The following is a 27009-nucleotide window of genomic DNA, read 5'->3' on the forward strand; positions in this document are numbered from 1 at the left end:
TCCCCATATTTGTGTTTTTCCAATTTTCCCCTTACTGATTTCCAGTTTCATTTCTTTGTGTTTAAAAAAAAAAAGATATTTAGTATGGTTTCATTCTTTTTTACATTTCTTGAGACTTTGTAGCCTTACATGGTTTATCCGGGAGAATATTCCATTGAGAACAATATATATTTTTATGATTGTTGGGTATAGTATTCTGTATGTCTGTTAGGTCTAACTGATATTTAGTGTTCACGTCCTCTACTTATTGACTGTATGCTTGACTGTTGTCATCATTACTGAAAGTTCTGTTGTATAATTATTTCTTCAATTCTGGCAAGCTTTGCTTCATATATCTCAGGTATCTACTGTTAGGTGCGTATATATAATCTATTTCAGTCTGATGATAATATAGGTACCCAATAGTGTGTAACAAATGAATACTATTCATATGGATTATCTTTTTCCCAATTTTTTTTTTACATTTGTACCATTTAAGCCACTGAGGTTTTTTCCTTTTATTCCACTATAGTTAACATATAGTGTTATATTCATTTCAGGTGTACAATATAGTGACCCAACAATTCCATCCATCACCCAGTGCTCATCGTGACAACTGTACTTTTCAATCTCCATCACCTATTTCACTCATCCCTCCACCCACCTCCCCTCTGTTAACCATTAATTCTCTATAGTCAAGAGTCTATTTCTTGGTTTGTCCCTTTTTATCCTTTGCTCATTATTTTATGTTTCTTAAATTCTGCTATGGTATTTGTCTTCCTCTTACTTATTTTACTTAGCATTATACCCTCTAGCTCCATCCATGTCATTGCAAATGGCAAGATTTTATTCTTTTTTTATGACTGAATAACATTCTTGTGTGTGTGTATTACATCTTCTTTATCCATCCATCTTATTATAGATAGACACTTGGGACTGCTTCCATAATTTGATATTGTAAATAATGCTGCTACAACCACAGAGGTGCATGTATCTTTTTGAATCAGTGTTTTTGCATTTTTTGGATAAATACCCAGTGGTGCAATTACTGGATCATAAGGCAGTCCTACTTTTTTTTTTTTTTTTTTTGGCAGTCCTACTTTTTGAGGAACTTTCATACTGTTTTCTAGAGTGGCTACACCAGTTTGCATTTCCACCAACAGTACAAGAGGGTTTCTTTTCCTCCACATCCTCACAACACTTGTTTCTTGTGTTTTTGATTTTAGCCATTCTGACAAGTATGTGTGATAACTCATTTTAGTTTTGATTTGCATTTGATTGAGCATCTTTTCATGCGTCTGTTGGCCATCTGGATCTCTTCTTTGGAGAAATGTCTGTTCATGTCTTCCCATTTGTAATTGGACTTTTTTTTTTTCATTCTGAGTTATATAGCTCTTTATATGCTTTGGATACTAACCCTTGATTGGATATGTCATTTGCAAATATTTTCTCCCATTCAGTACGTTGCCTTTTAGTTTTGTTGATTGTTTCCTTCATAAGCAGAAGCTTTATGTTTATGTGCAGAAGCTTTTTATTTTTATGTAATCCCAATAGTTTAATTTTTGCTTTTATTTCCTCTGCCTCAGGAGATATATCTAGAAAAATGTTGCTATGTCCAATGTCAGAGAAATTACTGTCTGTACTCTCTTCTAGGATTTTTATGGTTTCACACTTAGTTCTTTAATCTATTTTTGTGCATGGTGAAAGAAAGTGGCCCAGTTTCATTGTTTTGCATGTAGCTGTCTGGTTTCCCCAACACCATTTGTTGAAGAGACTTTTTCCCTTTGGATATTCTTTTCTGCTTTGTCAAAGATTGACCATATAATTGTGGGTATATTTCTGGGCTTTCTCTGCAGTTCCATTGATCTACGTGTCTTTTTCTTTGTGCCAGTACCATACTGTTTTGATTACTGTAGCTTTGTAATATAACTTGATATCTGGATTGTAATACCTCCAGTTTTGCTTTGCTTTTTCAAAATTGCTTTGGCTATTCGGGGTCTTTTGTTGTTCCATATAAATTTTAGGATTTTGGGGGGCACCTGGGTGGCTCAGTGGTTGAGTGTCTGCCTCTGGTTCAGGGCATAACCCTAGAGTTCTAGAATCAAGTCCCACATCAGGATCCTCACAGTGAGCTTGCTTCTCCCTCTGTCTCTATCTTTGCCTCTCTCTCTGTGTCTCTCATGAATAGATAAAATCTAAAAAAGTTTCTTTTTAGGATTTTTTGTTCTAGTTCTACTTCTGTGAAAAACGTTGGCATTTTGATAGAGATTGCATTAAATCTATAGATTGCTTTTGGTAGTGTAGATATTTTAACAGTATTTGTTCTTCCAACTCATGAGCATGGAATATCTTTCCATTTCTTTGTGTCATCTTTCATCAGTTTTGTAGTTTTCAGAGTACAAGTCTTTCACCTCTTTGGTTAGGTTAACTCTTAAGTATCTTATTATTTTTGGTGCAATTGTAAATGGGCTTGTTTTCTTAATTTCTCTTTCAGCTGCTTCATTGATAGTGTATAGAAGTGCAACAGATTTTGTATGTTTATTGTATCCTGTAACCTTACTGAATTCATTTATCAGTTCTAGGGTTCTTTTGTGGAATTTTTAGGGTTTTCAATATATAGTATCGTCATCTGCAAATAGCGTAAGTTTTACTTCTTCCTTACCAATTTGGATGCTTTTTATTTCTTTTTGTTGTCTGATTTCTGTGGCTAGGACTTCCAGCACTATGTTGAATAAAAGTTGTGAGTGGACATCCTTAGGGTGAAAGCTGTTTTTTCCCATTGAGTATGATGTTCAATGTGGGTTTTTCATATATGGTCTTTATTATATTGAGGTATGCTCCCTCTAAATCTTCTTTGTTGAGGGCTTTTTATCAAGAATGGGTGTTGTACTCTTGACAAATGTATTTTCCTGTATCTTTCAAGATGATCATATGGCTTTTATCCTTTCTCTTAATGATGTGATGTATCACATTGATTGATTTGTAAATATTGAACCATCCTTGTGTCCCAGGAATAAATACCACTTGATCATATTGAATTTTTCTTTAGTGTATCATTGCATTTGATTTGGTCATATTGAGAATTTTTGCATCCATGTTCATCAGGGATATTGCCCTTTAGTTCTCCTTTTTTTGTGGTGTCTTTAGCTGTTTTTGGTATCAGGGTGCTGCTCACCTCAGAATAAATTTGGAAATTTTCCTTCTTCTATTTTCTGGAATAGTTTGAGTAGAATAGGTATTAATTCTTCTTTAAATGTTTGGTAGAATTCACCTGTAAAACTGTCTGGTGCTGGCCTTTTGTTTGTTGGGAATTTTGATTACTGATTCAATTTCATTGCTGGTAATTGATCTGTTCAAATTTTCTTTCTTTGGGAGGTTCTGTGTTTGTGGGAGTTTATCCATTTCTTCAAGGTTGTCTAATCTGTTGGCAAATAGTTTTTCTTAAAATTCTCTTACAAGGGATCCCTGGGTGGCTCAGTGGTTTAGTGCCTGCCTTCGGCCCAGGGCATGAGCCTGGAGTCCTGGGATTCAGTCCCACTTCAGGCTCCCTGCATGGAGCCTGCTTTTCCCACTGCCTGTGTCTCTGCCTCTCTCTCTCTCTGTCTCATTAATAAATGATAAAATAATCTTTAAAAAATTCTCTTACAATTGTTTGTATTTCTGTAGTGTTATTTCTCCTCATCGGTGATTTTGCTCACTTGAGTTTCTCTCTCAGTGAGTCTGGCTAGAGATTTATCATTTTGTTGATCTTTTCAAGAACTAATTCCTGGTTTTATTGATCTATTGTTGGTTTTTTTGTTTGCTTTAGTTTCTCTATCATTTATTTCTGCTCTAATCTTTGTTATTTCCTTTATTCTGCTGGTTTTGGGTGTAGTTTGTTCTTTTTCCAGCTCCTTTAGGTGTAAAGTTAGTGTTTTTTTTTTTGAAGGTTTCAAATGTACTTTTCTTTTTTTTTTTTTTTAAATTTTTTTTTTAAATTTTTATTTATTTATGATAGTCACACACAGAGAGAGAGAGAGGCAGAGACAAAGGCAGAGGGAGAAGCAGGCTCCATGCACCGGAGCCTGATGTGGGACTCGATCCCAGGTCTCCAGGATCGCGCCCTGGGCCAAAGGCAGGCGCCAAACCGCTGCGCCACCCAGGGATCCCCAAATGTACTTTTCTTAAATCATGCCATATTTTAGTGGGTGCACAGTGCTTTCACTTGGCATCAATTATGAGTTGGTTTTGAAACAATTCATTATTACACTAGCTGGGATTACTGATCCCTCCATTCCTTTGGGGTGACTCTGCCAACAGGGGACAGGTTCCATTCTACTCCAATTTGTGTTGCTGTATATGCCCATACAGCAATACAGAAAGTGGTTCCACTAGCTAATACAGCATTACCAAATTTGTCATGGAAATCAGGTGCCTGTTTCTGGTGATTGCCTTGCCATTGTTTGTGGAATGCTTTGAACTTGGAGATGACTTAGAGCATTTCTGGCCACAGGAAACATCTGAAGCTGAAGGCAGAATGGTGCAACTGCAGTTACTGCTGTGCTACAACTTTGTGCCAAGTACACTTGCCAAGAGCCCTGAAAAACCAAGTTGGGTTGTTTATTTGAGCTTTTTCCTACTTCTTGAGGTAGGCCTCTATTGCTATAAACTTCCCTCTTAGAACCAATTTTGTGGGGTACCTGGGTGACTCGTTGAGCACCTGCCTTTGTTCAGGTTGTGATCCTGGGGTCCTGGGATTGAGTCCCACATCAGTCTTCCCACAGAGAGCCTGCTTCTCCCTCTGCCTGTATCTCTGCCTCTCTCTGTCTCTCATGAACAAATAAAATCTTTAAAAAACAATTTTGCTGCATCCCAAAGGTTTTGGACCATTGTTTTCATTTTTGTTTCCATGTACTTTTTGATTTCTCCTTTGATTTCTTGATTGACCCATTCATTGTTTAGTAGTATGTTATTTAACCTCTATGTATTTGTAGTCTTCCCAGATTTTTTTGTGGTTGATTTCTAATTTCATAGCATTGTGGTCAGAAAAGATAGATGGTATGACTTTGAACTTTTTCAATTTGTTGACATTTGTTTTGTGGCCTAATACATGATCTATTCTGGAAAATGTTCTGTGTGTACTTGAAAAGAATGTGTATTCTGCTTTTTTAGGGTAGAATATTCGAGTATATGTGTTATATCCATCTGATTCAATGTGTCATTCAAAGCCACTATTTCATTTTGTTTGAATGATCAATCCATCGATGAAAGTGGGGTGTTCAAGTCCCCTACTATTATTGTATTACTATTGACTAGTTCCTTTGTTATTAACTGTTTTATGTATTTGGGTGCTCCCACATTGGGTGCATATAGATTTAGAATTATATCTTGTTGGATTGTTCTTTTTATTACATAGTGTCCTTTGTAATAGGCCTTGTTTTGACATGTTTTGTTAGAACACACTCTAAAATTAGTATAAAAGGTCTCACTCCCATTGTGCAAGCTATTATTTCTGTATTGCCTCTTGTCAGGCTGTTCGTCTCTTCAAGGGCTGGGAGCCAACGACTGTCATTCACTTTCTCAGCTTGCCTAGGGCTGAGTTGGCTGACTTTTAAGGTTCCAGGTTCCAAGTCACACTGTACCAACTCACGGAATTCAGCCCCTCTGGTTTTCAAAGGCAGACGTTATGGGGCTCCCTAGTGCTTTCTCTGGTCTGTGGCTGCAGCTCCCAACCACCATTTTCTATCCTTTCTAATCTTTCTGATGTAGCTTCTTCTGTCTTTAGTTGTCGAGTTTGTTCTGCCAGTCTTCAACTCACACTCTAGTTTATTGATGTGAATATGAGTGATAATATAGTTAGTTGTAAATGTGGGACAAGTTGGTTTAGTGTCCTCCTATTCCAACATCCTTCTGGCACCCCCTCCATTTTTTACTTTCAACCTTTTGTGTCTTTGTATCTAAAATGAGTAAGTATATAGATGATTTTTAAAAATCTGTTCTCCCAATCTCTGCCTTTCAGTTGGAGTTTATTTATATTCAATTACTCATAAAGGACTTACTTCTCCTGTTTAGCTGTTTTCTGTATATGTAGGTCCAATTCTTTTTTTTTTTTTCATATTTGAAATTTTGTACTGTACCATTTTTATTCCCGGTGTATTAGGTATATTCTTTGTAGTTACTTTTGTGACTATAGTTAACATAACAATTTAGTTTGAATAATACCAATTATATTTCAATAGTATCCCAAAACTCCATTTCTGTGTAACACTGTCCCTCTTTATATTGTTAATGTCACAGCTTACATCTCTATACATTATGTACTCATTAACATGGATTTATAATTATTTTGTACGTATTTGCCTTTAACTCATATGAAAAGGAAAAGTTACAAACCAAAATTATAATGCTTTTATTTTTCAATGAAGTTGCCTTTACTGGTGTTCTTTATTCATATGGCTTAAAGTTACTGTTATATTTTCATTTAAACCTGAAAGCCTTCTGTTATCGGGAAATATCTTTTTTTTTTTTTAAGAATTCATTTATTCATGAGAGACAGAGAGAGAGAGAGAGAGAGAGAGAGGCAGAGACACAGGCAGAGGGAGAAGCAAGCTCCACACAGGGACCCCAATGTGGGACTCAATCCCAGGACCCTGGGATCACACCCCAGGACGAAGGCAGCGCTAAACCGCTGAGCCACTAGGGCTGCCCAGGAGTATCTTAATATCCTTCATTCTGGAAGGATAGTTTTGCTGGATATAGAATTCTTCATTGGCAGTTTTTCTTTTTCCCCTTTTAGAACCTTAAATAGGTCATCAAAGTGCCTCTGACTTTCACGGTTTCTGATGAGAAAGTTGTTAATCTTATTGAGGCTCCCCTTATACGTGAGGAGTTGGTTCTCTTCTGCTTTCATTACTCATTGTCTCTGCTGTTAAACAAACTTGACTATGTCTCAGTGTGGATTCCTTTATTTTATGGCTTGGAATTTGAGATTCTTGGATGTGTAGATCCATATATTTCAGATATGGAAGATTTTTTTAGCCATTATTCATTTATTTATTTAATTTAAAAGATTTTATTTATTCATGAGAGAGAGAGAGAGAGAGTCAGAGATGCAGGCAGAGGGAAAAGCAGGCTCCATGCAGGGAGCCCGATGCGGGACTTGATCCCAGGTCTCCAGGATCACACCCTGGGCCGAAGGTGGCACTAAACCACTGAGCCACCAGGGCTGCCCTGCCATTATTCCTTTAAATATACTTTTTAAAGTTTTTATTTATTCATTCATGAAAGACACAGAGAGAGAAGTAGAGACACAGGAAGAGGGAGAAGCAGGCTCCACGCAGGGAGCCCAATGTGGGACTCGATCCCGGGACTTCAGGATCACGACCTGAGCTGAAGGCTGACGCTCAAGCGCTGAGCCACTCAGGCGTCCCCTGTTCTCTCTTTTATGCATATTTTGGTGACCCTGGTGGTCTTACAAGTTCTTTAGGCTGTTCACTTTTTTGTTCTTCAAACTGGATTTCAACTGTTCTATCTTCAAGTTCACCAATTCTTTTTGTGTACTCAAATCTGTTGAATCCCTCTTGTGTATTTTTGTACTTGTTATTGTACTCTTCAGGTCTAGAATTTCTTTTTTTTTTTTTTTTTTTTTTTTATGATAGTCAGAGAGAGAGAGAGAGAGAAAGAGAGAGAGAGGCAGAGACATAGGCAGAGGGAGAAGGAGGCTCCATGCACCGGGAGCCGGATGTGGGATTTGATCCTGGGTATCCAGGATCGCGCCCTGGGCCAAAGGCAGGCGCTAAACCACTGCGCCACCCAGGGATCCCAGGTCTAGAATTTCTATGTGGTTTCCTTTTTAATAATTTCTTCTAATTGATATTTTTGTTTTATTCATCATCTTACTCATTTACCTCTGAAGTGTATTTAAGGAAATTGGTTTAAAGTTTTTTTTTCTAGGAAGTGCAGTGTTTGGGGGGATGGTTTCTATTAATTTTTTTTTTTTGAAGGGGCCATACTTTCCACTTTGTATGCTTTGATTTTTGTTGTTGAAAACTGGACATCTGAGTATTCCAGAATAATTCTGGAAATCATAATCTTTCCCTTCCCCAGGGTTTGCACTTCTTAATTGTTGAAGGCTTTGCTATGTTCAGCCAGTATTTTGACAGAGATCTCTTTGAATGCCAGAACCTTAAAAAAACAAACCAACAAATACACCTGTTCCAGTCTTTCTGGATTGGCCCTGTGCTGGGACATTCTTATGACTTAGCTAGACTACTGACAATTCTGTCTCAGCCTTCAGCTCCTGTTTGTACCAAGCATATAGATCAGCTAGTGGTGAAAGTCTGGGGTCTTCTCAGATCTTTTCTGATATTTCTGGTACTTGGCATGCATGTGGCTACATGCATATCTACATATTTTTGAATGCCCTACTATCCCAAAGAAACCTTCTCCTTGGCTTTTCCTTCCAGTTTTAAGTAAGCTATTGTATGTCTCAAACTGTAATTTGTTGCCCAGGTGGTTTCACTTTTTTTTTTTTTAAGATTGTATTTATTTATTCATGAGAGACATAGAGAGAAAGGCAGAGACAGGCAGAGGGAGAAGCAGGCTCCATGCAGGAAGCCCGATGCACAACTCGATCCTGGGACTCCAGGATCACGCCCTGAGCCAAAGGCAGATGCTTAACCATTGAGCCACCCAGGATTCCCTAAAGTGTTTCCTTAACCTGTTTTCAAGCAATGCCTGCTGCTTTTCCAACCTAAGTTATATGATAGATAAACCAAAGATGAGCACGTTGTATTAGGTCTTCAGGGCGGCCCACAGGTAAAGGGCAGACAGAAAAACAGGTAATTTGTGATTAAGTCTGCTCTGTCCCCCTGGATCTAGGGACCAGAGTCAGACACTGCAAGAGTGAGCTATCTTCAAGACTGCTGCCAAGTTGGGAGAGGGATTGGGCAAGGGCCAGTGAAAAAGCCACAAGGCTCTCTTACTGTTTTTGTTTCTTTTTTCTTAATAGGGTTCATGTGGCTGAGGTAAATTCTTCCTTTCCAGTCTGACAAAGTTGGTTCTGACAGTTTCTGGTACTTTTTATAATGTTTCCTTGGAGGTATGGGTGTATGGAGCTGCCTACTCCACTATTTTGCTTATGTCACTTTATTTTTTAAAACTATAATTAAATGTAGAAGAGAAATTTGTTAGTTTAAAAAAAGGTATTTCTCTACTGTGGTTTGGATTTGCATTTCTGAAAAGGTTTCAGTGGCTAAGGAAATGTTTCTGGCATCTCTCAAAAGAAAACTTGGTCGAATAAATTTGGGGAAAAGTATATGAAAGGCTCTGAAAAGTAAAGCAACCTGCTTTATGTTTATTTGAACCCAAAATTTCCCATTTATTTCACTTAGGAGCCTTTCCTACTGACAATATAAATTAGCATTTAAAGATCATCTGTGTCACTAGAGTAGGACAAGAAAAGTGGTCCTAGTTCTTCTGCTAGGGGTTAGGTGTTAGGAGGAGGTGCAGGGACAGGCACGGCTAATACTATTTAGGAGTATTTATGAGTCATAACCTCTTCTCTCCAGGGGTTCTGAGACAGATGAGGAAATACATGACAAGGAGGCCTAAGGACATATTAGCTGTACAGGTGGTTAAGTGCTCAGGAAGGCATGACAGACAACAAGGGAAGAGTGGGGACGGACAGGGAACGAGAGGTTACAACCTGTTTAGAGGGAAATGCTGGGTGATCACCACAAGTTGGATGATTTTTAGAGTAGGCTGTATTTCCAAACAAACCAAAGCAAAACAAAACAAATGGATTGTTTTGGATGGATGGTGTGGGATGCTATTCTGAGTACACTTTACTTTTGTTTTTTGTTTTTTGTTTTAGGACACTAACTAGATTCAGTCTGTATTGAGGTGGAGAGAGAGTGGTAGCTGGTGCAGCTAGTACTGCACCTAAGATGAGAGGCTAAGGATAGAGGAGAACTTTTACTGCAGGTATTTACACCATTATTTCCCTTCCCAGATTGTGGGCCTTCCAGGGCCAGGACAGTATCTAATTTTCCCCGTTTCCAATGATGCCCAAAAGACTACTAAGGGAAAATGGACTATATGACATGATGATAAGTCAACAATACTCTTTCCTTAACCTGAAAACAGGAATGGAGCAACAGGACCACCACTTCAAACAATGGAAACAATCCAACCCTACATTTAGATAATTTTATTTGAATGGCTGAAAGAGTGGCTGTAAATATTCCATCCGTCCATCCACAGCCTATCCTGATCAAAATCATAGCAAGTTAGTTTATGGATATTGACAAATATTGAAAAATGAATTCTAAAGTTTATATGGAGAGGCTAAAGACCCAGAATAGCCAACACAATACTGAAGAACAAAGTTGAAGGACTGATGCTATCTGACTTCAAGACTTATTATAAAGGTACAACAATTAAGACAGTGTGGTATTGGTGAAAGAAGAGGCAAACACATCAATGGAATGGAAATGAGAGCCTGAAACAGAGTCAAATAAATATAGTCAATCTTTGAAAAAGGAATAAAGATAATACAATGCAGCAAAGATAGTCTTTCCAGCAAATCATGCTAGAACTGGAGGTCCACATGCAAAAAAAATCTAGAAATAGACCTAACAAACTTCACAAGAATTAAACCAAAACAGATTAAAACCTAAATGTAAAACATAAAATTCCTAGAAGATAACAGAGAAATTTCTAGGTGACCATGGGTATAACCATGACTTAAGATCTAACAAAGATATGATAATGAAAGAAATTTTGGGGAAGCTGAACTTCATTAAAATTGAAAACTGCTCTGTGAAATGTGAAGGAATGAGAAGACAAGCCACAACTGTGAGAAAATATCCATAGAAGATATATCTGAGAAAGGACTGTTAGCAAAGCATGCAAAGAACTCTTCAAACTCAACAATAAGAAAATGAACAACCCAATTAAGAATAGGCAAAAGACCTAAACAAACACCTCACCAAAAAAGATATACATATGACAAAAACACATGAAAAAATGTTCAGCATCATAAATCACTAGGGAATTGCAAATGAAAACAACACTGAGATACTACTCAATACATGTTAGAATGGTCAAAATTAAAAACACTGATAACTACTCATGAGGATGAGAGGGTCAGAAATTCCCAGTCATGGTTCCTGGGAATGCGATATGGTACAGCCACTTTGGAAGACAGTTTGGTAGTTTCTTAGAAAAGCAGACATAAGTTTTACCAGTAATCCAGGAACCGTGTTCCCTGGTATTTACCCAAATGAGCTGAACAATAATAAGAGTGGCAGCAGAGAAAAGCAATTAGAGAATGAGAGAGTCCTAATCTCCCAGGTGTCTGTCCTGGGTCCAGTTTGCATTGGGAAGGACAGGAAGGAAAAGTACATAAACACACCTGTCAGGGTATAATACAGCCATCCAGCCAACAGGACAATTCTTGAGGATCCTTTTGATTATACAGATGACAGAAAGCAGAAGTGTGGCTCCCCTGCCACATCTGTGAAGACTGGGGAACAGTATCCTGGGAACAGATTCTTCTTGTGCTGAGCTTCCATGTCCTGTACGACTCTATAGCACCTTCTCTCCTTCCAACGTCAACATATAATTTGAGACTGCAAAAACCTTGAAAATTAAATGCACATGACAATCTACAATGAGACCAAGTGTTAAAGCAGAAATTTATTAAAATCCATTTTATATAGTGTTTTAGGGACAAAAAAATGTAGTCCTCAACATTCAGGTAATCAACTCTATCCTCAGAAGTGCCTTGGGAGAAAACATTCTTGCGCCCTTTCCTCCAAAAGATACTTCTGTTTATATTCCTGAAAATGATGCACTGCGAGAAGACAGATTCCTTTGCCCTCCCCCCTCAAAAGATTCTTCTATTTATACCCCTGAAAATGATGCATTTATAACCCCACCTCTCAAGGACAATCCTGTTGAGATCCCAAAACCTCTGCAAAGAGTGAAGAGATACTAGCAGAGAACCTTCTCAGAATGCAGTGCCTCACTGAGAGGTGTAGTGCAAGAGATACATAAAATGGTGGTTGCTTCAGAGGAGTGTAGGCCGGCTACCCTGGGTAGGCCGGCTGTGAAAGAGCCCGACAGCCCAGCAAGGCAGCCCCTAGCTGCGAAGTGTAGCCAGACGGGACTGCATGGCCTCCAGAGCCTCTTCCTCCTCCTCATCTTCTGATGCAGCCATCGCTCCTGAGGGTTCGGGCTCTGGAAGGGCGTCGGTCACTTTACTAGGTGCTTTGCCTAAGGCCCCTGAAAAGAAACAGCAAATAAATTAACCAAGTATTGTTTTTAAAAAGTGGTCCCTCAATCTCTCTGCCTTTCATACCTGGAAGAGTCCAACAAGAACAGAAAAGGAGTAATAAAACAAGCTGTGTGAGATTTTGCTATGATAAATATGCAAACACCAACTTGTCATCATACCAAGATTACAATAACTGAAGATCCTGATTTTAAGAATTTTGGTTCTGATACTCTTGGTCTAAATTCCCAAGCCCTATTAAAGATTTAATTTTTAAGATTCACGAAGATGTTAAATGTTTCTCAGTAAAACTAAATTGTTTCTAAACATTCACAAAATGTTTTCCTGGAGTAACTAGTCTTTCTCCCAACAGTTTTAAAACAAATAATTAAATAATTTTAAAACAAACAGATAAAAATTAAACGTCATTAATTTTTTTTAGTAAACATAAAATCCAAAATCCAGAAGTAAAAATAAAGTTTAAAACCTCATTAACCACTGTTCAGAGATTACTATTTTTGTTTATTCCCTTTCCAGACTTTTTCTATAGACCTATTTTTTACACAAGAGTATGTATTGCAGTAACGAGGCTTTTCTCACACATTATATTGTGAAAATCTTTCCATGTCAATGAATGTATTTCCATATTACCATAGCTATAAAGTATTCCATTAAAGCAGATACAACACAATTCAACTAATACTCTATTATTAGGCATTTAGCTTGTTTCAAATATTTCAGTATGATAAATAATGCTACTACAGACATCCTTGAATTAAATTTTTCATCACATCCTTAAATACTAGAATAGATTCCCATAAATCAACCTGTTAGGTCCAGGGCCTTTGTCAGCTACTGCCAAATTGCTTTCAAGAAAGTCCATACCACTCTAAGCTCCCAACAGCACTGCTGGGAGAGCAGTGTTTCTCCTTACATTCTGAAGACTCTAGCAATTTTTTAAAATCTTGGTGTTTTAAAAAAGATGGTTATGGATATTGTGCTTACTTTTTAAGAACTATCTTGAATAATCTTAAAAATGTAGAAGAAAGAGGGTCCTAAAGAAAAAGCTACTAGCTAAATTTAGTGAATGCAAGAATGACCACAGAAGGAGGGTAGAAAGAAGAAGAATCTCAGGACCATACCTGCTGTGATTTCAAAGAGAATTTTGTCAATTTCCATTTCTGCTGCTTCTTCCATTTCTTCCTGATCATCCATGCTCTCAAAAGTGTCCTCTAACATTTCTTCTATGATGCCAGCCTAAACACAGAACAAATCACATCACTTCCCTCAGTTGGTAAATCTGTTCCCCACAGACTCCTCTGTGGGTCCAGTTCCACCCGAGCTCTAGAGTCTCCAGGTCCAGACCACTCTTCTGAGGGCTAACACTCAAGACAGATGGCCACAAGAAACGATGACGCGGTCTGTCCTCTCTGAAGAAAGGCAAAGACCACAGGGAAACTGTTCTCCACGTTCAGCACTAGGGCTGGAGGGGGACCTTCGTCAGTAGAGCCCCTGCTGACACTGTAAGGAGGGCACTTGGGGAACAATCTGCTGAAAATCAAATGTGCTCTGAGCTGTCTTAGGAAGCATGTGCCCTAATGTTGCAAACAGAGTCTATGAGTACAGGGCCTGAAACAGGATGAAAATGGGAGTGGAGTCTTTGTGGACACTATAACAGGTACCAAAGGCAGAGTGGGGTTCCATGGAACCCTAAAAAGGCCTGAAGAGTACTTCAGCATGTCCAGGTTACAGCTGCTGGTATAGGGCCAGTCCAGGGATTCTGGCAAGGCTCAATCAATTCACCAAAGACTGATCCTCCATTCCTGAGAGAATCACTAAAACAGCGTTTCTGCATGTAACGCCCTGACTCTACTGGAAGCCTGAAGCCAGCCACAAACCTCCTTTGTCCCCAAGGGAGCATGGTGCCACCATGGAGCACAAGAAAACTGTTTTCAAACATTGTCCAACACAAGCCAGACCCAAGGTCTTCCTTATCAGGCAGTGTCCTCAGCTCCCAAGTAAGACCCCATGGATTGTTGTTTGGTTTTAAAGCAAAAGGTCCTAATAGCACCCTCCAATGACAGAAAGAGGCCCCTGGTATCCCTGAGTAGAACAGATGGGAAGGGACTGAGAGTCAAAAGGACAGTATGGATTCAGGCTTCTGAGAAGCTGCCAAAAAAGAAAAATCCTAATTGCTGTGCCACTTCATTTGCAAGAACTGAGCCCTTTGCTTTGTATCTTGATCCAGTGATTTAAGGAACAGGTCACTTGTGACAGCTCCAGCCCTGGTTCCCCCACACTTAGCAGCCACAACTCTCACTAACCATGCTGATGGTATCAAAGGTAAAGCAAGTCCATTCTCCTGCCTGCCTTTGCTGCCACACCACTCAAATGACTCTTAATGACACAAATCAGACTAATAACCATATTCTATATATTCTCAGATCCTTTCCTCCCAACCAAAATGAAAAATAAATTCAATTCACACAGGTGGAACCCTGTGACCCCAATGAATGGCAGTCATCTTAGTGTTGGAGACTATTGTGGAAGAGGTTCAGTATGTGCTCTGTAAGTGGTTAAAAAGAGCCTACTGGAATCCTGACTCTAATAGCCTTCCATATCCTGGAGATGGGTGTCACTCATTCATTTATGCACTTATTCATCAGCAACCATTCAACCAATGCCCACTCTGTGCCACACAACAGGTCAGGGCCTGCGAACAAATGGAGTATGACTAACGTCATGCCCTCAAGCAGCAGGGCCCTTACCAGAGGCTTCATTTTGTACTTGGGGATGCATCCTAGAATGTATTCAGTAATTATTTATCATCTATTATATACAGGCCTTCCTCCAAATCTGTGTTACTTTCAGCATTCAGAAAGCATTGTGGAGAAGACCCCAGATTCTAAAAGGGGCTTCCCCTCAGATCCTGGTGGCTACATAAGTTAGAATGAGCAGGACTGAAGTCATTCCAAGAATTACCTTTTTATCTAGTTCTAGATGGACAGCCATCACAACTTGGGAAAAAAGACCCATGCACCACTTTAAAGGACACATACTTCTGACCCCATTGCCTCCTTCCTGCTACTGCCCCAGACTTTTGGTACCAAAAAAAAAAAATGTGCTCTGAGCTGTCTTAGGAAGCATGTGCCCTAATGTTGCAAACAGAGTCTATGAGTACAGGGCCTGAAACAGGATGAAAATGGGAGTGGAGTCTTTGTGGACACTATAACAGGTACCAAAGGCAGAGTGGGGTTCCATGGAACCCTAAAAAGGCCTGAAGAGTACTTCAGCATGTCCAGGTTACAGCTGCTGGTATAGGGCCAGTCCAGCGATTCTGGCAAGGCTCAATCAATTCACCAAAGACTGATGTGTTGTAGGTTTTCTATGCTGTGGTTTCATCAATTTTCTCTGGTTCCTCCCTCCTGTGCCCAAGAGCCCCACACAGAACTCAAGTTCATAAATGAAACTCCCTAGGAAGAAGGAAGGCAATTCCTATACACAAGCTAATACATAAGAATCTGAGGTGTACAATATTGGCTCTCAGATCACAAGTCTAAAGTGTGAAACACGCCTGCATGAGGAACTTACATTCACAACTTCTGACGCAGCTCAGGCAGTAAGGTATGTGGCTCCAACCCCAGATCTGTCACTTACTACCAAAGTCACTTAGGTAAATCACCTGGCAACTTGAACACTCAATTTCCTCCTGTGTAAAATGGGGTAAAAAAGAGCTCCCTCACAGAGTCCTGGGAGGACTCTATAGGACAAAACGTGTGGTATACCACTGGCTGGCAGGGGGCTCAGTAACAATGTTCTCCTGAGCCTTGCCCCTGTCTGAAGGCCACCAGTAGAAGTCCTTTCTAGGCCCCAATCGTGGGACACTGGCAATCTGACCCAGCCTCTGCCATGGTCAGCTTGGATGGTTTCAACCAGTTATAAGAGCTGCTCCTCTGTCTTCAAAATCATTTCTGTCTGGCAACAGTGGTCAGTCTGCTCCTGCCCAGCCCTAGCCCTAGCCCTCTGCCATGTGCTAGGAATGAATGCAGGGTTGGCCCCAGGTCACCTTCATCATCTCTTTGGAAAGTTCTCTCATGGTGGCCTGGATTTCTGGGATCTTCACAAGACTCTGCATGGCCTTCATCACTTCTGTGCTCTTCTGCAGGGAACCAGCCACTCGCAAAACCGCTGAGAGGGAAAAGTAACAGGATGGTTTAATAGAATGTGACGCAGGACTGGTATAAAGAGTAACAGTCATAAGCTATTCTAATAAAAGAGAACAGTAGTAGGTGGACTACCAAAGCTATTTATGAATCTGTAGACTACATTACTGTGCTAGTTGACCAAGAGACTGACTTTTCCAAATTATACATGACTTTAGCTACAACAGGTACATGTTCCTAGAGCACATACACACACCAGCTGGCTGACTTAGACAGCAGCCTGAAGGTATGCATGTTATCTTTAGGGAGATGTCCACTAGGAATGACTGTGTCACACAAGACAAGTCACATGGCAGGAACAGCTCTAGACCTTGCCAGGCCACGCTGGAAAATATGCTTTAGGCTACCCAACTGGTACTCCCCATACAGTAGCCTATGGATGGTGGCTATTCTGTGAGAGACTTGCCACTCCTCCTCAGGAAAATGAGAGAAGTCAGGAGAAGATACATAGTAAGTCTATGTGTCACTGTTCCTGGTGGTAACAGTTCCTTGCTAGGAAAACATTTTCCACATTCTGATTATATACATATTATATATTTTATTTAAGAAATCATGATAGGGATCCCTGGGTGGCGCAGCGGTTTAGCGCCTGCCTTTGGCCCAGGGCGCGATCCTGGAGACCCGGGATCGAATCCCACATCGGGCTCCTGGTGCATGGAGCCTGCTTCTCCCTCTGCCTGTGTCTCTGCCTCTCTCTCTCTCTCTCTCTCTCTGTATGACTATCATAAATAAATAAAAAAAAAAAAAAAAAAAAAAAAAAAAAAAAGAAATCATGATAATAGCAAATGATCATCCCTCTGCTTTGCACCCCAGCCACACACACATCTTTAACATGTCAAAATAAAGATTTGGCACACTTCCAAATCTGTTTTGGAATTTCATGAGATTTAAAGTTCTGAGCTGCTCAACAAAACTGGTACTGAGCCCTTCTCTAGTACTGCAGAGCCTGGCTAAGCCAGGAGTCACTATGAATTTACTCCTGTCTGAACCCAGACTCTAGGCAGCTTCCACATCTAAGGAAAAACAAGAAGCAAGGAAATAAGAATGACTAGGGAAATGCCTGTCTAACATATAAACAGTTTTGTGATTTTTCCAAATGAGTGAGAAAGTGCTAGTTGCAGAGAATACTTCATTTCCCTTAAAATTGAAATGGGAAAGTAAAATATTGATCTAATCATTGAGATCAAATTTTTTGATTTAATATTAGATCAAAATATTGATCTAACTGATCAAAATATTGAGATTATTATAATTATAGCAGAAATATCAAGAATCTGTAAGGTTGAAATAAATTATATTTGCCATTATGACACAAAACTGTTTTAAAATATTAAGATTATTATTGATTATTGTAAAAGGTAAGTGATGGGAAGAAGGGCAAAAATAAAGCTAATTCCATACAGTTCTTTTTGAACTGTAGTGTTTGATGTCTACACAGGCCTATGTTTTATCCTAATTTACATCTTCAGTCTATACCAGAGTGTGCCTGAATGTGACATGTGTTCAATAAACTTTTTTGAGCTGAATTAGTAAAAACAAAAAGATGGGAGACGGAAAAAAAATGGTGTGACGAGTGTTAAATACTAAAACATCTGTACTTTGAAGAAGCCATAAACTTCTGATTGTTAAGAAAGGGAAGAGACACTATAGCAGAGAAAAGAGGAAGCAAAAATAAACTTAGAAATGAAACTAATTCAAAAAAATTCAATTTGATAACCAATCAGGACAAGGGTAAGTAGATTTTTAAAAGGCCAAAAATGAATGTATGTGCTACAGTGAAAACTCAAAATAAGGAAGATACACATACAGAGAAAAATAAAAGAGATTTAGATTAAGATATACTTTCTATGTTCCATGAGAAAAGCATGTGAAGCAGATAAAAATTATTTTATAATAAAAATAGTCACCCCTCAAGAGAATGAGAAGACAAGTCATAAGCTGAAAGAAAATATTTACACAAGACATATCTGAGAAAGGACTGTTCTCCAAAGTGTGCAAAGAACTCTTAAAATCAACAGTCAGAAAATGAACAATCCAATTAAAAATGGGCAGAAGACCTAAACAGATACCTCACCAAAAAGATATACAGATGCCTCCACCCCCCCCCCCCAAAAAAAACCCCACCAAAACCCATATGAAAAGATAATCAACATGTCATTTGGGAACTGCAAGTTAAAACAAGGAGATACATACCACTACACATGTATTAAAATTGTCAAAATCCAGCACTGACAACACTCAATGCTGCCAAGGATGTGGAACAATAGGAACTCTACTTCACTGCTGGTGGGAAAGCAAAATGTAGTCACTTTGGAAGACAACATGGCAGTTTTTGTTTTTTTTTTTTTTTAACAAAACTAGACGTATTATATTCTTACTATATTATCCAGGATTGTATTCATTGGTGTTTACTCAAATGAGCTGAAACATATGTCTACACAAAACCTATGGATTAGCAGCTTTCTTCATAATTGCCAAAATTTGGAAGCAACCAGGAGGTTGCTTGCAAGCGAACAATAATGGATAAAGTGTGATACATACAGACAATGGAATATTCAGCACTAAAAGGAAATGAGCTCTCAAGCCATTAAAAAATTAAGAAAACTTACTTACCTGCATATTACTAAATGAAAGAAGCCAATCTAAACAGCTTACACACTGTATGATTCCAACCACATGACATTCTGCAGGAGGCAAAGCTATGGAGACCGTAAAAAGATGGGTGGTTGCCAGGGGTTAGGGAGCAGGAAGGGCTGAACAGGCAGAGCACAGAGGATTAGCAGCTACATATATTTCACAATAAAAAAAGAACCTCTGGGGTACCTGAGTGGCTCAGTCAGTCAAGCAGGGGGTGCCTGCTTAAGATTCGCCCTCTCCCCTCTGCCCCCACACCCCGCTCACATGTGCATACACACGCTTTCTCTCTCTCAAAAAAAAAAAAAATCTCCAAAAAGTTAATACAGAAAACATTAATAAGTTAGCATTTTAGCAACTAGCTGACATTTGAAATTAGAAAGCTCAAAGTCACACAGAAGGAATCATGAAAATAAGCAGCATTTCCTAGTTGTAGCTCTTTCTACTGGCCCCTCCTCAGCCCATTGCCAGGCCTTCCTGCTGCTCTTCCAGCGTCCCAGGCTGTGGGGCCAGCGGTGGGGCCTCTGCACTTGATCCTCCCTCAATATGTAGCGCACAGCCCCACTAACAGCTCTCTGGAGTGGGGACCTCATGGATAGATTTCTCTTTCGTTTTTTTTTTTTTAAATGATATACTACATGAATTTGTATGTCATCCTTTCACAGGGATTAATGAATCTTCTCATTAAGGTTACCATTCTGGTAATACATGCTTGCCCAAGAGAGGACAAGATTTCTTTTTTATTTGAACTGGACTCACGATTTTACTCCCAGTGCCTAGCATGGTGCCTGACAAGGGGACACTCAAATATTTGTTGAAGAAAGCAACAAATGAACTCAGAAGACAAGGAAAACTATCACAACATTAAAATTTGACTTTAAAAAATGTTAAACAGGGATCCCTGGGTGGTGCAGCGGTTTGGCGCCTGCCTTTGGCCCAGGGCACGATCCTGGTAGACCCGGGATCGAATCCCACATCAGGCTCCCGGTGCATGGAGCCTGCTTCTCCCTCTGCCTGTGTCTCTGCGCCTCTCTCTCTCTCTCTGTGACTATCATAAATAAATAAAAATTAAAAAAAAATAAAAAAAATAAAAAATGTTAAACATATTCATGTCTTTTTTTTTTTTAATGATTTTATTATTTTATTCATGAGAGAGACAGGCAGAGACATAGGCAGAGGGAGAAGCAGGCTCCATGCAGGGAGCCTTATGTGGGACTTGATCCCAGATCCCAGGATCACGCCCTGGGCCAAAGGCAGATGCTCAACCACTGAGCCACCCAGGCATCCCCATATTCATGTCTTAATAGAAAACAATACTGAGGCGGTTAAAAAAGACTCAAGTGCTTCTACATATAATGACATATTTAGGTCAGAAATGTGTTTTTCCTTTTTTGTACTGACCATAAAAATTCCATAATACTTCTTTATAGAAATAAATCCATTTCATATGGCAAAAGGAATGGGAGAGACATTCACAGACAGAAACTAGTTCTCCCCAAATTTTCAATTAGATATAGAATGACTACATATTGGTGATAATAACAGATCAAATGATCTCAGAAAAGAAACTAAAACCCAGAAATAAACATTAAAAACAACAACAACAACAAAAAGCATTTAAAACCCAGGAAGAAACATAGAAAAATTGAAGAATTTAAAAGATTAGTCTTTTAGCATTTCATTGTAGAAATTTCCAACATACACAAAAATAGAAAAGTATCATTTCACCAAATAGGAGATACACCTGGCAAGTAAGCACATGAAAAAATGTTCCTACTCATCAGCCACTAGAGGAATGCAAGTTAAAACCACAATCAGGTCCACACATGCATCAGAATGGCCAAAAAATAAAAATAAATAAAAAAAATAGTGACACTATCAAATGTGGAAGATGCAGAAAAACTGGACCACTCATACACTGGCATGTGGGAATTTAAAATGTACTGTTATTCTGGACAACAGTTTGACAGTTCCTTATATACAACCATAAAAACCAGCAATTGTTCTACTGGACATCTATCTCAGAGAAGAGATGTACATTTTTGAAAGAACCTGTATACTTTTATAGCAGCTTTATTCAAAATAGCCAATAACTGTAAACAACCCACAAGTCCTCCAACAGGTCAAAGATTACACTGTGGTATATCCATACCATGGGATACTACTCAGCAATAAAAAAGGAATGACCTACTGATACATGCAAACCTTGGGTTAATTTCCAGAGAATTAAACCAAGTAGAAAAAAGTCAACCCCCTAGGTTACATATTGTCTGATTCCATCTATATAATATTCCTGAAATGACAAAATTATAAAATGGAGAACAGCTTAGTGGTTGCCAGAGATAGGCAGGGAGGGAAATGCCAGAGATTAGGCAGGTAAGTGTGGTTATAAAAGGACAATATGAGGGATCCTTGTAGAGATGGAAACTGGAAACATTCTTTAGCTTGACTATACCAATGCCAAAATCCTAGTTGGATATTCTATTATAATTTAGTAAGACATTAACATTCTGGGAAAATTGGCAAAGGGTACACAGAATCCCCATGTATTACTTCTCAAAACTGCATGCATATAAATCTACAATTATCTCAAAATAAAAACCTCAATTATAAACTCTGAGAATATAGGTAGGGACACCTGGGTGGCTCAGTAGGTTAAGCATCTGCCTTTGGCTCAGCACCCTGGGATCGAGCCCTGAGTTGGGCTCCTTGTACAGTGGGGAGTCTGCTTCTCCTTCTCCCTCTGCCCCTGTCCCCGTGCTTACTCACTCTCTCTCAAAAAAATAAAATCTTAAAAAAAAAAGAATATATAAAAATAAAGCAATAATATATTCCCATGCTTCCCTGTCAAAAAAGATATTATACACATAAAAATACAAGTTCTGCTATGAATATTACAATAACCAAAGACAGAAACAAAAGTAGCTAAATACAGCCCTCACTTCATAATCAGATGCAAAAACTAATATAGATATTCTGAAAAGAATTTGACACCAATAATGAAAGCAACAAAAGCATAAAACTCTACCTATCATAGGTTCTCATGGCAATTACAGTTAAATTTAAAAAACAGAAAAGTAAATTAAGGTTAAGTATCAAAAATGACAGCAACACCAAAATGCTGCAGCTCCTTGATATTGAGGGCCCAGGGGAACAAGACACTCACAAACTGGACTGACTTATTTTTAAAAGCCAATTCAAACATGGCAATCACAAAAAGAATGAATGCAATTTTGAGAAAATATGGAATCTCACAATATTTCACAATAATGACAAGTGTAAGCTCCAAGAGGTGATAAAAGACTCAAGCTTCAAAAGTATCTTTTTTTTTAATTTAAAGATTTTATTTTTTCATGAGAGACAGAGAGAGAGAGAGAGAGAGAGAGAGAGAGAGAGGCAGAGACACAGGCAGAGGGAGAAGCAGGCTCCATGCAGGGAGCCTGACGTGGGACTCGATCCCAGGACTCCAGGATCACGCCCTGGGCCAAAGGCGAGCGCTAAACCACTGAGCCACCCAGGGATCCCCCAAAAGTATCTTTGAAGAGATAGCTATTTCTTCTTCACGTAGTTCAGAAAAAGAGTTAAATGATTTACAAGAGACATCCAACACATGGTAAGAAATAAAGAACATAAAGATAAAAATTAAAAGGAAAAGACGACAATACACATTCTATGATATGGGGAACTCAACCAAAGGCCATAAAAGAGAATTAGTCATTAAAAATTATTGGAACCATGCACATTTGGGAGACTTGCAAAATTTAAAAGCATTTATTTACAATTCATATGCCACCACTTGAAAAAAAATTGAAGCAGTTTATTACAAAGACATAATATTAACTGGTATGATAAAATAAACAGAAAAGCAGGGCACGTGGGTGGCTCAGGTCATAATTCCGGGGTCCTAGGATTGAGCCCTGTGTCAGGCTCCCTGCTCAGCAGGGAGTCTCTTTCTCCCTCTCCTCCCCGATTGTGTTCTCTTTTGCTTTCTCTGTTATCTCTCTCTCTCAAGTAAATAAAATTTTTAAAAGAAAAAACAGAAAAACTAAAAAGGGGGAGTTGATTTTACAGATGTAGGACTAAGTTTCTCAACAATGACATGCTGAATGATTTGGGCTGGATAATTCTGCTATAGGTAGCTGTTTGATGCATTCGAAGTATTAGCAGCATCCTTGGCTTCTACCCACTACATGCCAGTAGCATTCTCCCCGCACCCCAGATGTGACAATCAAAAATGTCTCCAGACACTGCCAAATGTCCCCTGAAGGGCAAAACTGGCCTTTGATGGGGATCACTGACCTAGGCTGGTAGAGCCACCGCAACGGAGAATAAATTTAGCTTTAGCATCTCAAAAGCTGAGAAACAAAGGCTAATAGTGTTTTGGGACTCTGTCAGGACACTCTCTGGTAGAAGCATATTATTTCACTGGCAAAGATTTTTTTCCAGCACTAGGTTTTAACAGAAATTTCATTTCCCAATTTTTACTGACTATAGAGTTACACAAATAGTCTTCATCTAGCTATATCTTATCTATTAAAAAAAGCAAGGAAAGGAATACTATGCAAATACAGCTCAGCAAAGGCATTTTTGTGGGAAGCAAAGCTAAGAGGGGTGAAAATGTGGCTTTCTGATGGATCCAGTTTGCTACAAACAGGACCTTAAAATTCTAGGACAGCTATCTCATGTCATTCACTTAATGTCAACTGCATATTTTTGTACACTTACAGCTGAGTAAAACAGGTATTCATATCAACAATAATCAAAATTAAATATTTTATTTGTTTGAGAGAAAGCTAGAGTGAGAGAGAGAGCACAAACAGGGGAGAACGAGAAGCAGGCTACCCAATGAGCAGGGAGCTTGATGTGGGGCTCGATCCCAGGACCCTGGGGGTCAGAACCTGAGCTGAAAGCAGACGCTTCACTGACTGAGCCACCCAGGCACCCCAACGATAACTAAAATTAAAAGGAAACAAAGAATAAAATTGTTAGGGAGGTATGTTTTTCACCCTTTAAAAAATGTCTATTAATACTGTATTTTGTTTGTACAAAGGAAAAATATTTCATTTGAAAAAGACAATTTGCTCTACAGATTTTTGTGAAAGTTTTGAAGAAAAACATTTAAAACCACTGAATAAACACATGGACAATAAATAACAGATATTTATTTATTTTAGAAGACTATTATAGTTCAGCAAATCTTATAGAAACTGAATTTTAATCTTGTATATGCTAGATCATGTTAAACATTAAATGACAAGTAAAGGGAAAAGTCTGTTTCTATGTGTTTTATTATGGCCTTGGACTTAAGACCTGGGTAACAAATGTATATGTATACATATATATTATTTTATTATCTATTATATATATGTCATTATGTTTATGTATAGAAGAACAGTATGTTATTATATATGTCACATATATAAAACAACACTATTAGACTAAACAAAGCAAACTGCCCAATATTCCAGATGGCACTGTAACAGTAATTACTGGTGGATAAGAGGGCTGAGGCCAAAACAAGGGAACTGGTGAACACTTTTTTATTTTATATATTTATGAAGTATTTTTTTTTGCAGTACGCCTGCATAACTTTTAAATTAAATATTTCTGATTCAACATCAGTTTAAATTTCACAAATATTATGTTTCACTTCAAAGATGCATACTTTGCAAACTTACTTTCAAGTTATCCAATTAAAGCAAGGAAACAAACAAAACAAAGAACCTATAGAAGGAAATCAGAACAGGTCCCTAAGAGGGAATGCCCTAGCCAGACCCTCTCTTTTCATCACCTTTTTTGTTCCTCTAGACACACCTGCCCTAACTACCCACAGGTTTAGAGCTCCCATCCAGTTTCTGCCTCCAGGACTCCACGATGGCTCAGCATCCAAGCATGGCCCATCTTTATTTTTACTGTGACAAAATATGCGCAACATAAAATTTACCGTTTTAACCATTTTTAAGTGTCACATTCACAATGTTGTGCAATCCTCACCACCATCTCCAGAACTTTTTTCATCTTCCCAAACTGAAATTCTGTCTCCATTAAACTCTCAACGTCCCATTTTCCCTCCTTCCAACTCTTGGCAACCACCATTGTATGTTCTGTCTCAATGGATATGACTTCTAGGTACCTCATGCAAGTGGCATCATATGTTATCTGTCTTTTGTGACAGGCCTATTACACTTAGCATAATGCCTTCAGAGTTCATCCAAATTGTAACCAAGTGTCAGCTTTTTCTTCCTTTTTAACTTCAGGATGAATAATATTCCATTGTGTGTAAACACTACATTCTGTTTATCCATTCATCCTTCCATGGACACCTGGGTTACCTTTACCTTTGTCTACTGTCAATAATGTGGCTATGAATGTGGATGTACAAATACCTGTTTAGGACCCTGCTTTCAATTCTTTTGGGTACATACCCAGAGTTGGAATTTCTGGATCATACAGCAATTCTATGTCCTGCCCCACCTTCGAACCTCTCTCTTAATTTACTCCCCCAATTAAAACATACTCCTCATCTGTCTTATTCTGCATGGAGGTACTGTCAGAGAGCCATCACTTGGAAAGCATCTAATCATGACAATATATTAATAGCTGACAAGGCTTAATGTATTACCTCTCCCAGAGACATCTGCATTTTAACCAAAGAACATCTTAAGGAAAATGACTTCATCAAATGGTAGCTTTTCAAAGCTGGAGCAGGCTGAGGGTGGAAGGGGGGCGGACATTGAGGGCAAGACCCTAATCTCTCAGGAACTCTCAGTACAGTAATTCTAATTTTCTCTTTTCTCATTTCAAAATGTAGACTCCTCCCTCCTGCTCTGTCCTTGATGCCACCCTCTGTTACCTTCTCCACTGTATTTATTAATCTGCCAACAGGAATATCCTACTATAAACCCTCTCAACAATGCTTCCTGGGGGTTCCTCCCACCAGGCATTGTGCTTAGGTGCCATGGAAGCAGGATGATCCTAGTGGAGTCAGAGATAGACCCAAATAGAATCTCCATTTTCTTTTTAGTCCTCTTCCTCCACCTGGGTTTCCGGTGTCTTTTAATGGCCCTGCATTCTTCCTATGCTCAAGGGCTTAGAGCATTTCCAGCTTATTTAATACCTTCACCATGTCCATTTACTCTGCATCCAGAATAGGTCTTGCTAGTGTCCTCTCCTCCAGCCCATCCCATTAGACTAAGCTACTCAGGCCCTGCCTGCAGTGGCCACTCGGGTCCCCTGCCCACCATCCTGTGGTGCCATGCCCTCACTGCACTGCAGTCTGTGCTTGCAGTGGGCCACGGCACTCTATTACCTACAAAATGTATTACAACAGTTTAACTTAAAAAACCGACTCCAAATTACCTTTGGAGCATTACCCCCTCATGCCTTCCCCTCCTTAATGTGCTCTTGTCAAATGGAATCAAGTGCTGTTGCTGAACAGCCTGAAATACTTCACCTGTGACTTTGTACACCCTAACCAATCAACTGAGAGGACTCTGATTCTCCCCAAAGACTTTTCCTCTGAACTCCCCTTCCAGTCTATCTGCTCCATCACTACTGCCTATCTCGATCTCAGTTTGTCTCTGAAAACCCTTGCTCTCCTGACAGCTATAAAAACTCTTCTTCCCCTTCCTGCTCAGCCTCTCCAGCCATCCCTCCCCCTTGCACCCCAACCTCCTAGAACTTCCTTCAGTGTTTTAAGTGCCCAGTTCTTTTTGGCCCAGGGGCTTTCTGGCAGTCTGGTTGGAACTCCCCCACACCCCTCACCACCCACATCCTCCTTCAGGTATCATTAGTCCCTGGAAGGAGCCACCCCTGACTGCAGTTCCCTCTTACAGTCTCCTAGTGCCTATTTCTGTTTGCAGGACATCCACTTACTAAATTTATTATTAGGTATTTTTATTTTTATTCAATTTATCT

General features: G+C 39.1%; 1 protein-coding gene and 1 pseudogene across 3 annotated transcripts in view; both read right to left on the reverse strand.

The window, feature by feature from the left end:
* Positions 1–1316: 1316 nt before the first annotated feature.
* LOC144280795 (cytochrome c oxidase subunit 7B, mitochondrial-like) lies at positions 1317–11489 on the reverse strand (annotated as a pseudogene). Its single transcript, XR_013349207.1, has 2 exons — positions 4138–11489; positions 1317–3919 (listed from the first exon to the last, which is right to left on the reverse strand). The product of XR_013349207.1 is annotated as a cytochrome c oxidase subunit 7B, mitochondrial-like (transcript).
* Positions 11490–11638: 149 nt separating this feature from the next.
* Positions 11639–27009, reverse strand: part of CHMP3 (charged multivesicular body protein 3) — a 57966-nt gene continuing 42595 nt past the window's right edge. For both annotated transcript variants that reach the window (XM_077843192.1, XM_077843191.1), the window contains 3 exons: positions 16302–16423; positions 13378–13492; positions 11639–12246 (listed from right to left, as the gene is read on the reverse strand). In XM_077843192.1, coding sequence (XP_077699318.1) covers positions 12104–12246; positions 13378–13492; positions 16302–16423 — 380 coding nt within the window. In that variant the 3' untranslated portion in view covers positions 11639–12103. The remainder of the gene's footprint in view (positions 12247–13377; positions 13493–16301; positions 16424–27009) is intronic.

Source organism: Canis aureus, chromosome 12 (genome assembly GCF_053574225.1).
Source record: "Canis aureus isolate CA01 chromosome 12, VMU_Caureus_v.1.0, whole genome shotgun sequence".
Lineage (NCBI taxonomy): Eukaryota > Metazoa > Chordata > Mammalia > Carnivora > Canidae > Canis > Canis aureus.